This window comes from Equus quagga, chromosome 4 (genome assembly GCF_021613505.1).
Source record: "Equus quagga isolate Etosha38 chromosome 4, UCLA_HA_Equagga_1.0, whole genome shotgun sequence".
NCBI lineage: Eukaryota > Metazoa > Chordata > Mammalia > Perissodactyla > Equidae > Equus > Equus quagga.
The window spans coordinates 108906853-108923973 of NC_060270.1; the positions used below are offsets into that span (position 1 = coordinate 108906853).

Sequence of the window (17121 nt, forward strand, 5' to 3'; positions counted from 1 at the left end):
AAATACAAAAAGATTACAGACAAATAATGAATAATGAAAATTCTTTTTAAAAGAGATATACGATAGGAAAGAAAAATAAACAATTTTTATATACTATTTACATTAATTATAAACCATAGCAGTAAAAGCTTTCCGAACGTTGGCAAGAAAAGCCGAAAAATTGTTGGTCCTCCTTAGTTTCTCCTGAAATTCTGCCAGGCACTCCAGATGAGGAGCACTATCTGACACTAGAAGGGAGGGAAACAGAAGACAATTAGAATGAGATTTTTTATGGAAGAGAAGCATTTCTAATTTAAATACTCTCATCTGAGTCAACTCATTTCATTTTAACGAACTGCTTTGAGCATAGAATGATATACACACTTGATTTTCATATCCTAACTTTCTTTGGACCTTTCCTTTCTTTAATCTCTAAATATGCAAATGTTAAGTACTATAATCTTGCTTTAAAATTTAAACAGATGGTAGTCAAGGGACTGAAGATCTTAGTGATACAGAACAGAATGCCATTTTCCATCACCTCTTCTATACATTTTGTTTTAACCACTTAAACTGTTTAACAGTCAGGGGTTTTTTCATTTGTTTTAACTAAGTCAGTTTTCCTTGCAAAACTTTAGTCTGACTTCTAGTTTCTGGCCATTGGATCAAAAAAAGAACAACTTTCAATAGCAACTCTTAATAACGTACAACTATGGAGAGAAATATCTCAAGTTTTACAAGTGAAATGGAGGTCATTAGCTATTCCAAAAGTGGTGTTTACAGGGCTTACTAAGCAAATGAGACTCAAAGTCATAGTCATACCAGCTGGTACATACTGGGAGCAGGTCTCCAGTGAGGGTGGTCAAAGGAAAAGAATGATCCAGCCTTTCCTACTATCGGTCTTGTCCTTTGTCCAAGGGGAAGAAATTGGCCCCTATCAGATTTCCAGCTCTTTGGTAGAGATTGCTTAGAATACAAGGCCCAGGACCAAAGCAGAGAAAGAATGGCAAAGAGCACTTGGTTCAAAATTTATACTGTGGATTCTATCAAATATTATGAGACTATCTAACAATAGAGGAGAGCCAATTTGGAGAAAATTGAAATGCTAGGTAAGAGGTTTTTTGGGTTTCCTTTTTAAAATTTAGCACTCATTAGATAGAAGATATTTACCTAGAGAGAAAAAAATTTGTACCTGAATTAGATTCCTAAAATATAAGTTCCATCAGAATATGAATTGAGTCACGAGGGCACCTTAGAGAGTGACAGCAGTTCTCCTGAGTGCTATCATAAATGCTTTAAGATGAGAACAGAGGTACAAAGAGCTCAGAACCATTTTTATGAATTCCAATAAATTAAGGATTACTTTAAACGGGGCATTAGAAGAATAAAAAATGAGATAAATATATTTCCATTCTCTTCTTGTTCACCAATCATATACATTCCCCATACACTAAAGACCTCTGACCTGCTGCAGAATCAGCAACTAAGCTAAATTATCAATACGTAGGATTTTCAGGACAGGATAATTTTTTTTTTAATTTATTTTTTGGAAAACAACTTATCACATTCTGATGATTTAACACTTAATTTTAAAATCACCTACTTGGACAAATTATAATATTCACATTTAAGCAGTCATATCCCTTATAGCTTTAGCCTTGTTTTAAGTTCCCTAGAAGGTTAATTCATACTTGCACATGAAATTCAGGGATCTTTTGTCTTTCAGACTTTTCAGCCACTGTGGTACTGTGCCATCCTGAAGAGAAGTTATTTATTAAGGCCCCTAGACACTATCTATAAATCAAAACTATACTCACAGCCTTTAGAAGACAATGTCTCAAGAAGCAAGACTGAAAAAGAGAGCAATAGCTTGTGGGACCATTACTTTCCTTCATATAACTTTATATTCTGAGTCAAATAACATTTTGGGATGCCAATCTTAAATACCAGTTAGGAGATAGGAGCACATACCTTCATAGTCCCTTGCTTCATTTAGGTGCAGGGAAAACATAAATGGGCTCTCAGGATGCTTAGGGTCAACATTAGTGAATATAAACTGCAATTTATCACCTGAAAAAAGAGATTAAATTATTTAGCATGAGAATATTTCATTGTGCTAAGCTTTCAATGGAGAAGAGCTTTCTTACTTCCGTCTCTGATCAACATCTACACTGCTAAGTATATATATTCACTTAACTAATGTCTCCAAAGGTCCAAGTTACAAATTAGTTTTAAAATGCATTGTAGTTTAAATGTGGCACCAAAAGCACAACAAAAGAAAAAATACATATAAATTGAACTTCATCAAAATTAAAAAGTTTTGTCCTTCAAAGGACACTACCAAGAGTGAAAAGATAACCCACAGAATGAGAGAAAATATTTGCAAATTATATATCTGAGTTTAATATATAGGAAATATAAATACTCCTACAATTGACCAACAAAAACAACCCAATTCAAAAATGGACAAAGGACTTGAATAGATATTTCTCCAAAGAACAGATACAAACAGCCAACAAGTACACGAAAAGATGCTCAACATCGCTAATCACTAAGGAAATGCAAACCAAAACAACAATGAGATACCACTTCACACCTACTAGGATGGCTATAACAAAACAAAACAAAAAAAGGAAAGAAAAGAAAAGAGTAGTGTTGGTGAAGACGTGGAGAGTTTAGAATCCTTGTACATTGTTGGGGGGAATGTAAAATGGTGCTACACCTGTGGAAAACAGTTTGGCATCCTCAAAAAAGTTTAAATAAAGAATTACAATATGACCCAGCAATTCTATTGAATTGAAGATAGAGACTGAGATAACTATACGCCTATGTTCATAGTAGTAGCATTCACGGCAGCCACAGGTGATAATCCAGTGTCCACCAACAGATGAATGGATAAACAAAATCTGTATACATACAACGGAATATTATTCAGTCATAAAAAAGAACGGAATTTTGATATACACTACAACATGGATGAGCCTTGAAAATATTATGCTAAGTGAAATAAGTCAGACACAAAAGGAAAAATATTATATGATTCCACTTATATGAAATACCTAGACTAGGCAAATTCGTAGAGACAGAAAGTAGATCAGAGGTTATCAAGGGCTGTGGAGAGGGGAGAATGAGGAGTTATTATTTAATGGGCACAGTTTCTGTTTATGGTGATGAAAAATTCTGGAAATAGATAGTGGCGATGGTTGCATAACACTGTGAATGTAATTAATGCCACTGAATTGCACAATAAAAAATAGTTAAAACGGCAAATTCTATGTTATATATATTTTGCCGTGAATAAATAAAATGTATTGTCAAACAAATTTAATTTGACTTTTTCTACATGGTTGTCTGGACTTAACGCCTATTTTCCAAAAGATTTCCAAATGCTCACAAAGAAGTAAATGCCTGGTAGAAATTCAAAATGGCAGCCACAAAGTAGAAATTCACCTGTATTTTAGTTTTTATGCAAAACTAAATAGGAAATCTTATAAAAAATGCTTTTAATTATAAAAAGAAGTCTTCAGAAACTTTGAAAAGTTGTCTTGCATTTAAATTCAAGATGAAACAATCACGTCAGTACACCAGATTTTTTAAACTGTTAATAGCAATGGGAGAGATGCATGCCAAGAAAAGAAGACTTTATAAGATATTCAGTTAGGAAAAATGAAGGGTTTAATTTGTATTATTTCTTCTTTAAAACATTATTTCCTGACTTTGAGGGCTATGAGAAAGTTCTACTTTAAATCCAAAAAACATTTTAATGCTTTAAAACTGGTTTTGAAACAAAACTAAACAAAACAAAAAGCATCTCAGGATGACAGTGAATATATACCAAGAGTCCAACGGATCAAAACTTCTCCTCTAATCAAAAGGTTAATATTTTTTATTAAAAACTCATTCCAACAGATAGGAAAAAGACCAAGACTAATAGATATATGAATAAAAGGCCCAAACAATCAAAGATAGAAATATAATTAGGAAAGAAATGGTCACCTATTAATAATCAAAGAAATGCATTCCTAAAGTGCCAGTTACATCTAGTCAATTGCCAAAAATAAAACTTTTTATTTATATTTTGATATTTATATTTAGAACAAAAATTTTAAAAACTATAATTCTGGCAAGACTACAATGAAATGAGTACTCTTTACGTTGTAGACAGGTGTCATGAGAGTTAACACAGCAAGACTGAGACTGTCATCTCTGGAACCTCAGAAAGGCCTGCTTGCAAGGTTGGTCCTTGGCTGGTGTGTCAGAGGCCCCCAGACCACCCAGGTGTGAAGATTCACCAGGAGGACTCATAGGACTCAGCACACAGTTGTACTCTGGGCTACGGTTTCTTACAGAGAAATGATACAGTAAAATCAGCAAAGGGGAAAGACATAGGGTGAAGTCCAGGGAAAACCAGCACAAGCTTCCAGAGTCTAATGAGCATCTCTGGTAGACAACGCTTCACATGCACTGTCACAATTTGATGCTGAAGAAATTAAGCATGTCCTCTGTGGGTCCACTGAGTTAGGACTCCTGAAAATTGTGCCTGAAAAGCTTGTTTTCTCTGGACTTTGCCCCATGTGCCTTTTTCGGGGGCGGGGGGGGGTGGTTTGCTGATTTTGTTTTGTATCCTTTTGCTTCAATAAGTCTTAGTCATGAACAGGACTACATGCTGAGTCCTATAAATCTTTCCAGTGAATCACCAAACCTGAGGGTGATCTTGGGGACTCCCAGCACAACAGGTATTGCTGTAAATTAGCACATACACATGTAACTAACATACAAATATTCACATGCTTTAACCCAGTAGTCTGTTTCCGGGAATTCCATGGGACTTATACAAAAGAAATGAAGACGTCTATGTTCACTGTAGTATTTCTAAAACTGAAATAGTGGCAGAATCCAAAAGTTAGGTTAGAAGTAACACATGTGTTAAATAATAGATAAAAAATTAAATAAATTATGCTATATTAATGGAATGAATTATCATATCACCATTTTAAAATTATCATTTTGAAGGCTATAGCAACAGAGAAATGCTAATCATACAATGACAGTAAGAACAAGAAACAAAAATTATTTGCATTTTGGCAGCTATGCCTAAAACACATTTATCAAAATACTGGATGATAAATAACGAAGACATCAGTAATTATGTTAGGGTGATAAGCATTTTGTAACTTTTTCCTATTTTCTAAAAAGTTAACAATGTGATCATTATTTTAGTTGAAAATATCTTTTAAATTGTCCTCTACTTAAGAAAATACATACATTTCTAATCTCCTATGTTTTACCTACATTAATATACTTACCATAAATTTTCCGAATTTCTAGTCCAAGTCGATCTTTATACAAGTCTGCAGATTTCTGTAGCCTTTTCAACCTCTCTTCATTAGCTTTGTTAGCAGTGGAAATAGCTATGATTAAAAAACACACAGAATATCAAACATTTTAAATAACACTCAATCAATGCTCATGTACTTCATTTTTTTAAAAGTTGAAAACACCTATAAAAATAATGCCAGGCACATGATCTGCTTACATTTATTCAGTTTCTATCTCTACCAATTAGCAAAAGGGGCTTCTGTACATTCAAGTTGGAAAGAAAAACTGCATGAGAAAACATGAACAGGTAGTGAGAGAAGTAAGTTTTGTCTTATGTTATTATGCAGTAGCACAAATAAATAGGCCAAGGATGTGCATGGCTAGCAGAGAAACAGAAAGACTTCCTTTATATTATTTTGCTTTTTCTGCGTAGCCAAGTGTAGAAGACGACATGAGCGGAGCCATATTAAAACAGAGCTGGAGCAGCCACTTCAGAGGAATGCCTTGCCTGTCTCGTTTTCTCTATCTTCCAAACTGGATCAAACCACCACCATTTCAAGAAGTCAGTAAGGACAAGAATATCCTCTTTGTAAGGACTGGTGAAATTGGACTTTGCTGATGACTGAATCTCAAGCCAATCAATGAAGTACGAACCTAGCTAACAGACAAATAGAAAGATTTCCTTTATACTATTCTGCTTTTTCTGGCTAGCCAGGAATATATCAATTGCTTTACTGGAAAAATATTCCATTCTTTTAAACAGAAGTATTTCTTACAAGAAGTCAGCCTTATTTCATGCTAGTTTAGATTTTTTTTTAAGTTAGCATAATATTCCCTAAGTAATACCTAGCAGATGAGAAGAATAATGTAGACTTGCATGCAAACTCTGTAAGAAAAAGCATTAACAAAACAAACTGCTATTTTCAAGAGATTTGAGAATTGATTACTTCGTTTGTGGAGGAACAAGGCTCCTTTCGAAAGGGAGTACTTATTTGAATATGAAAGTTTTTTAGATAAAGAGGCTTTGCAGCCATAAGGAGCTTGTTCAGTAGCTCCTGGCAGAGAATGAGTGATCAATAAATCTGTTCCATAAATTACACTATGGCTTCTCCTAGGCAAATCTTATTTAGTGAAACTGTCTCCCACTCTGCTTAATTAAACTCCCATATCAATCTCATTATTCTCTGGTTTTAATAGAAATCAAAAGAACCTTTAAGTAAAACAAAAGAAAATAAAACCCACTTAGCTAACTTCAGACACTGTGCAGAGATGAGTGGCAGACTATGCCCCTGAGATACTGGAGAGAAGGAGAGATACACATAATAATTGTGAACCGTCACCACTGTGAAATTTAGATTAATGTTTTAAATGTGTACACTGGAAACTTACTCTCCTTCTTCCTGGCATATTCTTCCTTAAGATCCTGGATATTTGTAGTCAGTACTTCCAATTCCTGCTTCTTGCTTTTTACTTCAGCAATCAACTTTAACAAGTTATCTTTTTTTTCTTGAATGAGCTTATTCTGCCTGCAGATCTCTGTAAGAAGCACAAAGTTTTACCTAGAATACATATGCTTTGCTCTGCGACATGCATCTAAGAAAAGACCAACATACTGACTTTCATAGGATAATAAAGAATGGTTTAATTGATAAGTGTTTCCGAATGATTCAACATTGTAAAAGAACAAAAAAAATCCTATTCTTTCCTATTTATCTTTGAAAATAAGAGACAAAAATGCTTTTTAAAATGAGAATACCAAATTAAACCAAGACACAGAAAATCAGAAGGTCACGACCTTCGCAGCTCTCCCCTTCAAATAAGTACATAAATAAACACCCCACCAAAGACGACAAGCTCTGGAAGACGGCTTTACAGCGCCTTGAAGAAACAGCTAATTCTACTGCTGTATAAGTGATTCTGCAACATGACAAAAAGAGAGAAAGAAGGGAAGGAAGAAGAGAGGGAGGCAAGGAGGAAGGAAGGGGGAAATCTCATTTACACTGGTAAGAAACAAAACATTCAAGAATAATCCAGATCAAGAAATATGTAAGTTCTGTATGCGAAAAAATGCAAAACTCATCTGAGACATATATGTGACCTGGATATATGAGAGACATTTTACGCTTCTCAATATTATAAAGATGCTGATATATCCCAAATTCACTTCTATGTTTAGTGTAGCCCTAAGAGAATTGGGAGGAAAGGGAAAGGGAGGGTCTAACAAAAGTAATTACAAAATTTATCTGACGAATACACAGGTGAGGACAGTTAAGAAAATATGGTAAAAAAACTAACAAGGAAAGAGACTTGCCCTATTAGATTTAATCTCAGATTGTGACACTATTAATACAATAGCGGTATGATAGTTGAAGAACTGACATACAGCTGAGTTAAACAAAAAAGACATTCCCAAATGTTGGTACTTTTAGGAAATTAATGATAAGCGAAATATCATAAGTTAACAGGTAGATTGTTCCCTAAACAGTGCTAAAATCCAAAATAAATTCCATATTTATTAAATATTTAAATATAAAACGAAATCTTACAAAACCTAAAAGGCAGTATCTGTGAATATAAAATTGACTCTATGGGGAAAGATCTTTTTACTCAAAGGCAAAAAGAAATCAGAGAGAAAGGCATGTACTGGCTACTTAAAATTAACATGCAGGTGAAAAAATTCATATTTGATTCAAATAAACATAAAACTCTATTATATCTAGGTACTTTGTTCAACACCTTATATTTATAGAGATTTACTTACGTTTCACAATAGTACTATTATGTAGGTCTTAGTCTTTTGTTTAAAAGAAGGGGTAAAAGTCTTAGCAGTTGAGCCACTTGCCCAAAGCTTTCTTTGATAGGATGCAACAAATAGTTATGACCTAGATGCAAAGGCCGTGCTTCTGACCATTAAACTCTCCTCCCCCAACAATGGGTTACTATTCTTAATCTAAGGAAGACACAAATATAAATTCCTAAGAAAAAAACAAAGGAATACACAGAGGAAACACAGAATGCAGATGGTTGATGAATATGAAAGATAATTTAACCTCAGCAGCAAGCATAGAAATGCAAATAAAGCAACATACCAATTTTCATTTATTACAATAATGTTTAAAAGAATAGCTAGTGTTGAAAAGAATGCAAAATACTAGAGTCCTGGTGGAAGATGTTTTTGACATTGAAAAATAAAATTCTTTAGGAAATTCATGTCCTTTGATTCAGTAATTTCATTTTTACAAAGTTACCCTAAGAAAACAAGATGTGTGCAAATATTTACATACAAAAATTATTTTCAGTGTTACTTAGAATGGAGAAAAGCTGAAAACATCTTAAATGTCTAATAAGTAAATTATTAAAAAAATATGGTGTGTCAAGAAGGTAGAATATATTTTCAAAGAATTTAGTAGTGTGGGAAAATACGCTCAAAGTAGATAAAGGAAAAAAATCACACAAAGCTATACAGACACTAGGAACAAAATTATCTTTAAAAAAACTACATAGCACAGAAGAAATAAAAACTAGAAAGTCACTTTGATGTGGTTCTCAACATTACAGGTAATATTTTTTGTTTACTTTTCTGTATTTCCAATAATTTGGACACAATTATATATTATATCAAGTATAACTTAAAAATAAACAACTTATCAGAATTACTAGGAAGAAAATTTCTACTTTTTAAAGGAAATTAAGTAGACTCATACTACAAAAGATGCAGATTTAAAGTCAAAAGGTCTCACTTGCAATCAGCCGCCTCAGTTATTACCCAAGGACCTTGGTCAAACCACAACTTCGACTGTTTTCCTCATTTGTAAAACATGGATAACAATAGCTGCCCCATTTAGTTGCCTCACAGAGCATCCAGTAATAATGTAAAAAGTTTTAAACTCCTAAGTGATACATAAATCCCACGTATGTGTCTCTATTCTAACATTTGAAGAACTGTGTGCATTTGTCCCAAGATAAGATAAGAAATCTAAGGGCCCTTGGTATTGCGTGGCTATTATTTTATGAGTATATAGTCAGCTGTCTCATTCTCCAGGGCCAATAGTCCAAACTTTCACTACTACTCAGCATAGGAGCCCTCCCTTGTGCTTTCTTGCCACGGAGAAAGTTCAGTGAGGTACACTGGAAGGAGCATAGACATTTTGGCTACAATCCTAGATCTTCTATCTACAAAATGTATGACCTCAGGCAAGTCTCCTAACCTCAGTGAGCCTCAATTTCTTCATCTGCAAAACAGGGATACTCTGTCTTGTACAGATTTCAGGATTTAAGATCACTGAAGAGCGTGGCCCACAGCAGATACTTCTCACTTGCAATAGATGATCTTCCTCCTTGTGATAAATGGAAGGAACACATGTCCCAGGTGGGCCAGAATTTTTGGCTAATTTGTTCTCTATCTTCCTAGAAGAGCACCTGACAGAGTAGCCGCTTAACAAATACGTGGGGAGTGAATGAGCTCCCTCAATCTTCCCTACTCCCACAACGTACCTTTATCAGCAGCTTCTCTCCTGCCAGAGTAACAGCTGCTCCTTTTCAAATCCAAGGCTAATCTATAACCCAGATTCCTTTCCCTCTATCCTAATTATCTCCTGCTTTTTTCAACATGTGCTTCTCCTCTGACTTCTTTCCCGCAGCAAATGACCATGCTCATTTTAGGGTGGACCCTTAGAAATGAAAGGAAAAGTTCACCCATATCACTCTGTCCCAGTGTAGCTGCCATCTCTTCCATTTAAGCTTCCACACTACTTCTTCATCTCCTAACTCCAATGGGACCTCTGCCAACACTCCACTAAAACCGGCTCACTGTAGGTCATTTTCTTCCAAATGACTACATACAGAGAGCCTTTCAGCTTTATCTTACTGGATATACCTGTGACTTCCCAGTGTTGACAACACCCTCTGTCTTGGTTCTTTCCTATTCCAGTTTCTGTCTTTTCTCTTACTTCTATGCTCTCCAGTTTCTAATTCTGCCTTTCCTGGTCCTTTCCATTTACCTCCCTCTCAGATTACAGGCAGGCAACGATTGAGCGTGAGCAAGGCCTCTTGAGTCAATCTGACGATCTGGAAAAAAGTCTCACTCTCTCTGAGTGAGTAATCTCATCGGTGAAATGAGAATAACAATAAGAAGACCTACTTTGGAGAACTGATATAAAAATGGAGACAAGAGATGGTATATATAAAGTTCAGCACAGTACCTGGCATACAGTAAAAACAATAAATATTAACTACTATCCTAGGCTATTTCCTTTCACTCTACACATTCTTCCATAGCTTCAACCCGCAAATACAATGAAGACTCCCAAATCTCTATCTTCAGCAAAGACCACTTTGCTGGCTGGCCTCCAGATCCACTGCCTACCAGACATCTCCACCTGCAAAGCCCACGGCACAGTAACTTGGCATATTCACTCAACACATGTAAAACTGAACCCATCTACGTTTCCCTCCCACCCCTGAAAACATGCTCCATCTCTTCTAACCCCTCACTTAGTAAATGCATCACCACTGACCTAGTCCAAGTTAGAAGGAATCATCCTAGCCACATCACACCCCCACATCCAGGCCATCAGTCGTGAGCCTACCTCCTCAGTGCTGTCACTGGCCCAAACCATCCTCACTGTTTGCCTGAACTACTGCACTAGCTTGTTCCTCTAACTGGTCTCTTTATGGCCCACCATCTCACTTCCCTGGTTGTTGTGCATGACACTGTCAGTGCTTTTTCTGAAATACAAATCCCATACCATTTTCCAGGTTAAAATCCTGTAGCAACTCCTTAGTCTCCTGAAGAACAAAGCCCAAATTCCTCTGCCCAACATACAATGTAGTTCATCATTTGACCAGCCACTCCCCATTCACACTGCACTCGAGTCATCCCAGAACTCCACAAACTCTCATGTTTCTGCCGCATTCCTATGCTGTTCCCCTCTTCTAGAATATAGCACTGAACCTGATGAACTTCCCTAACCCTCCTCTATGTGACCTTCTCTAGGGTAGCAAGCTTAAAGTTTGGCGTGCTCTGCTCTGGCAGCTGGGTTCAGTTCCCCGGCACAGAACCACACGACTCGTCTGTCAGCAGCCATGCTGTGGCAGCAGCTCACATAAAAGAGGAAAATTGGCAACAGGTGTTAGCTCTGAGCGAATCTTCCCCAGCAAAAAAAAAGGGGGGGCAGAGTTTGAGACACATAGTAGTAAAAACTGAGTTTCAAACTTAATTTTCTAATCCCTAGGGATTCTATAAACCAAGAGTATTTAAAGGACCCAAACTCAATACCACTCATACACACACATGTGCACACATGCACGCACAAACAAAAGTGGTTTTCCTTCCTGCTATGGTTACAGAGGGAAGAAGAGAGGCAGTAATAGGCTATGGAAGCTTCAGGGCAGCTTAGAAAGTAAACATGGGTAAAAGTCTAGCATAATAGTCAACCAGGGGTTACCAAATCAAATGCCCGCAGGAGTCAGACAATGAGTAAAGTGGGCAAAGCAAAGCAAAAGAAACTATCAGGGACTGGCAAATTAGAGAACACATGCCCCATGCAAAGCCATTCTAATTTATTAGTGTTTAAAACATGGTGCTGCTAATTTTAGTATCTGCAGTGGAATTTGGCCTGTGGCCACAAATCTGTGGTTTGTATGCAAGAATTCAATAAAAACTGCTGATCCACTCTGGACAACCCAGAATGGCAGAAATGAGAAGGCAAGAAGAGTAGTAAAAATATGGATAAAAACTGTCAGAGTTACTAACCATACTCCCACAAAGCTGAGAGAACTCCAGCTTTTCGAACCCAAGTCTGTGATTTCCAATGGGAAAACAAACTCATTAAAAAAAAATACTGGCATTTACACATCAGCAAAGATGAATCTCACAAGGAGAATAACACTGAGTGAAAAAGGGATGGAATACAAAAATGATGCCACTTATATAACATTCAAAAACACAATACTAAACAAAATATTGATAGGTTAGTTCTGGAAGGTGGGAGAAAAGGAAGGTATAACATGGGATGTTCTATTTCTTAATCTGGGTTGCGGATACATAAATGTTTATTATTTTTGTAATGTATGTAGATATATACACACACACATACACACAAAATATTGTTTCATTTGTATGAGGGATTTCATAAAGATGTTTAATCTAAAAAAAACTCTGTGGTCTACAGCTTGTCACATACGATTTTGATATTCCAGAAACAACTCAACCATTCGTTCTTCTTCCTTTAATTTCACAGACAGCTTTTCTGAAAGATAAATTGAAATTTAAGTTTCAATTCAGGTGAAATAACGCAAACAAACAAGAACAACAGAAACAGCATGTTACAAGTTAACTTTAGGTACCTGCAAATGCTTTAATGGAGTCCTTGTAGGCATCTCTTAGTCCCACCATCTGACAGGAGGTGTCACTGACCGTATTTTTGAATTTATTCCAAAATTCATTTATGCTTTTATCAAATAGTGCCAGTTCGTCCTCTACCATTTTGTAAAACTGCTACAAACAGAACACACACTGTATTTTTTAAGTTATTAAAATCGTATCAACCACATATCCCAATCACATATATCTTGGCAGTATGACTTTTGCTAGAAAATGGTTAGCAACTTACTTTTAACTCTAGATATCCCAAAGCAGATCAAGCCACCTGGACTTAACTATGGTTAAGGCTCAGGAAGAATTCAGGAAACCCTTACCTCCTGGGAATCCGTTAGGAAGGTAATTGCACAGGACACTTACAAGCTCTATGACCCTGGGGAAACGACATTAACTCCGTTTTCCCACAAGTAAAACTGGTGACTTCTAAGGCCCCTTTCAACTCTGACTCTTTCAATTCCAGCCTGGATCGCCAGGTCCCAGATGGCCGGCCCCTTCCCACACGGTATGACCCCACACATCTACCCTGCTTCTCCCGCTCATTCCAGATCAGGAAAGGCAGCAATAAAAGGGAGACGGAAGTGGGAGTTTAGTGGGTTTAGTCTAGGACCTGTACAAGTCACCTCCACTCCTGGGCCTCAGTGTTCTCTGTAAAAGGATGTCCTTTAAGACTCAGGTCCCACCGGTTCTCTGTAACGCTAAAACCTTCCCGATGACGTAAAATCTTCCCAGAGGGGCCACAGACATCTCGTTCGGTGTAACACAAAACCCCTCAGCCTCGCCGCTGCCCACCCCGCGAGGCCTAGACGCCCAAACAGCAAGACGTGCATTTCGCAGCTGTCGCCCGCGAAAACACATATTCACCCCCAAACCCACTTTCCCCTATCGCGACAGGCGGTTCGGGGAGCTCAGCCCAGCTCCCACCTCCCTCACCTTCTCCGGCAGGCCTGAGCCCCGCCGCCTTCCCCACACGAGACCTGAACAGATCTGAGTTAACAATTCGCCTCTAGACCCAGCTCCCGCAGCCGCGCCAACTTTCGTATTTCAAACCTAGGGTGCCTTCCTCCTCCCGCCTGCAGGCGCCCATTCGCCTCCTGATTGGCTGATAGCAAAGTCTCTCCATGAAGGGATTGGTTGATCTAGCCCTCTGGGATTCTCGCGAAAAAGACAGGGAAAAGGGCATTCTGGGATTTGTAGTTCTTTCTGAGAGACTACCGACTCTCATCTTGGCTTCGCAAAGTATTAGTACCTGAAAGACTAGCCAGCCGTTCGTCAGGACAGGTCATTCATCAGTTTCAAATAAAGGTTCTGCAGCAAATATAAATATTGGACTTTAATTGTATTCTGTGGCCAAGTATATACCCTCTTCTTTGATACTACCCGTAGCTTAAAAAAGCTAATTAAAAATAATAACGCGAATAAAAATACTATTTAATTTGTCTCATCATTCAATAACTCTTCACTGGGAAATGGCTGCAATATAACTGTTTATTGGCTTCTAATATTAACACTTCCAAAATTTCCTGATTCTCTGTTTTTGACCATGTAAATTAAAACAGAAACATCAAGAGGCAGTACCTAGTACTAGTAATTTCTGCCCCAGTAGAAACTCAGTGACAGAAAACTTTGAATAGTCAAGATTCTTGGTACCTGCCCTCTCTGACTGGCTGTGTTGCAGATAAAAGCGAAAAGGAGAAGGGGAAGTCAGAGGTAATTCACTTTTTAGCCCAGATGTTTGAGAGAATGGTGATACCGCTGGCAGAATGGAAGTTGGCTTCACCGTATAGCTGGTGTGTGGGGGAGGGGTGTTGCCAGGAGACAGAGGTAGAATGAGTTATAATTTTAATATGTTGAGTTTGAGAGGCTATTGTTGGAGATATTAATCAAATGTTAATGTCCTGTAGGCAGTTTACTTCTCTAATTAATTACACGGTGGCTACCTGCTCCAGCTCTGCAATAAGACAGCCCGGGTTTGAAATCTAGCCTCCTTCGTTTACTGTGTGTGACTGTGGGCAACTTGCTTGGTCTCTCGGACCTCAGTTTCCTCTTCTGTAAAGTGAAGGTAATAATAATATCTTCTTCGCATACCCACTGTGAGGACTAAAAGAGTTAATAAATGCAAGAGCCTTCGAATAGGTCCCTATAACGTAAATACTCAAAATGATTTCTTGTTTTTATGATTTATATCCTACTTACTTCCTATGCGATAGCTTGTCATATTAAAACACGTATAAATAAGACTTTAAATAGAACAAAATTTAAGTTAGCAAAGAAATAGAAAAACTGTTGCAATTGAATACCAACTTTAGCTGAGGGGATTCATATAGCCCCCATTACAAGACAATCACACTACTCGTAGAATCCTGATTTTAAGGAAACGTGTTCTGCTGTCTGGATAATCACATCACTTCCACCCCAATCCAGGTTGAATTAATTAATCAGTTAGGTGTGGTTATTTAGCATTATCCATTTAATGATCTGTCAATGTTTCACAAATACAATAACTTCAATTTCAGCATAATGGATACTATTTTTTGTTTACTCTTTATTTGGATACGAAATTTTTAACAGTCAGAAAACAGTTTCAGTAATTTTTTTAGGTCATTACTAGTTCGAGATAATCAATTTTTTCCCTCAGCTTTGCAATAATGCTTGGACCATCTCTCTAATGCATTCCTGATGGAATCTGGCAGAGCATAACTGATGCATGAGCAAAACGGAAAAAGAGTTCCATAGCAAGGCTTTGAGATATTCATGACTGACACAGGCTGCAACTATATCTCAGACAAAAGTGAACATCTTGTAGCAGACTCATTTTTCTGCCCTCTTTACTGGACTATTTTTGTTACGTTGACTCCAACTATGAGTGAGCAGAAACATCCAGATGGTCCTCATGGGAGCAAGTTCCTCATAATAAATCTCTCCCTCTCTCTCTCTCTCTCTGTACACACACACACGTATCGTTTCTGTTTCTCTGGAGACAGTAACACGTGTATATACCACATTCTGCTTATCCATTCGTCTATTGATGGACATTTGGATTGCTTCCACCTTTTGGTCATTATGAATAATGCTGCTTATGAACATGAGTGTACAGAAAATGTTGGTTTTTATTTATAATAATTAAATTTTGATCTTATTGTGGTGGGCAGAATAGTTGATGCCGCTGAGCTAAGGTACCTACATGAATGTGAAATTTTGTGCCTTCTACCTCTCTACTAGTCCTTTCTCAGGTTCCTCTTCTCTTCCCTAATCTCTAAATGTAGATGGTTCCCAAAGTCCTTGACTCTTTTTCCCGCTGACTTATTTCCCAGGGTAATCTTATCCCGTCTCACAGATGTCTCTTAGATTCAGTCCTGCCTTGCCCAGTTTTCTGCATTCCGGTCACATACTTCCAGCCACCTGCTCGTCATATCACATGGATTCCCCACTAGCGATATTTCAAAAAACAAAATTATCATTTTCTTGTTAAATATTCCTTTTCTTTTAATAGCACTGGCGTTCTCCTAGTCCTCAAGTTTAGAATCTTGGAGTCTTTCATGACTTTCATAGTAACTGGTTGCCAACACTATAGGTTCATCTATATCTCCCTTCCCCCTCCCCTTTTTTGATCTTCTAGATCTCTGTTCAGGCCTTTACCGCCTGGTTCTTGCCTCCAGACTCTTGCTCTCCCGCTCTGTTTTGCCCACCATTGCCACTATAATCTCAGAATGCACTTTTGTTATATCGCTTCCCTGTTCAGAACAGTTTCAGGGTTCCTCCATTATTTTAAAAACATCGCCCAGGGGCTGGCCTGGTGGCATAGTGGTTAAATTTACATGCTCTACTTGGTGGCCCAGGGATTCACGGGTTCAGATCCCGGGCGTGGACCTGCATACCACTCATCAAAGCGTGCTGTGGCAGCATTCCACATACAAAAAATAGAGTAAGACTGGCACAGATGTTAGCTCAGGGGCAATCTCCCTCCAGCAAAAAGAGGAAGATTGGGAACAGATGTTAGCTCAGTGGCAATCTTCCTCACTCACATGAAAACACACACACACAAAAACATAGCCCGTACTCCTTAGTGGCATTCAAGTCAAATCTTTGAGTGACTTGGTCTCAATTTACCATTTTACCCTTGTTGTTTGTTTACTTTATACTGTTTGTATTCCAGCAGAAATAAATAATCAGCCCTGAACTACGTTAGTTCCTTGATTTTGTTCATACAGTTCCTATTTTTAAAAATTTTATTACAATTTTTAAAATTTCTAACATACATAAAATTTCTAACGTAGACAAAAATAAGTAGAATAATATAATGAACCTGTCATTTACCCATCATTGAACCCTAGCTACCATCAACCACTGACCAATCCTGTTATATCCACATTCCATCCACTACCCCAGACAACACGTCATTTCACTCATAAATATCTCAGGACGTCTTTCTGAAAGTTAGACTC

General features: G+C 37.4%; 1 protein-coding gene across 3 annotated transcripts; it reads right to left on the bottom strand.

Annotated features, from left to right (window-relative positions):
- Positions 1-22: 22 nt before the first annotated feature.
- SPC25 (SPC25 component of NDC80 kinetochore complex) lies at positions 23-13710 on the bottom strand. Of its 3 annotated transcripts, none has more exons than XM_046659027.1 (7): positions 13610-13710; positions 12646-12793; positions 12483-12548; positions 6688-6834; positions 5286-5390; positions 1951-2049; positions 23-227 (listed from the first exon to the last, which is right to left on the bottom strand). In XM_046659027.1, the coding sequence occupies exons 2-7, from the start codon at positions 12782-12784 to the stop codon at positions 103-105; spliced, it is 681 nt and encodes a 226-aa protein (XP_046514983.1). In that variant the 5' UTR covers positions 12785-12793; positions 13610-13710; the 3' UTR covers positions 23-102. The 3 variants fall into 3 exon arrangements, with proteins under 3 accessions (XP_046514983.1, XP_046514982.1, XP_046514985.1); XM_046659026.1 differs by having other exon boundaries at positions 12646-12796; XM_046659029.1 differs by having other exon boundaries at positions 12646-12814.
- Positions 13711-17121: the final 3411 nt, after the last annotated feature.

Bases quoted from the DNA above. Each gene is read 5' to 3' on its own strand.
- SPC25 (XM_046659027.1), bottom strand. From the start codon at position 12,784: ATGGTAGAGGACGAACTGGCACTATTTGATAAAAGCATAAATGAATTT. The intron at 6,835-12,482 runs GTATGTGACAAG...TGCTTCTTACAG, and splicing joins GTTTCTGGAATATCAAAATC to AGATCTGCAGGCAGAATAAG. The intron at 5,391-6,687 runs GTAAGTTTCCAG...TTTTAATCATAG, and splicing joins ATATGCCAGGAAGAAGGAGA to CTATTTCCACTGCTAACAAA.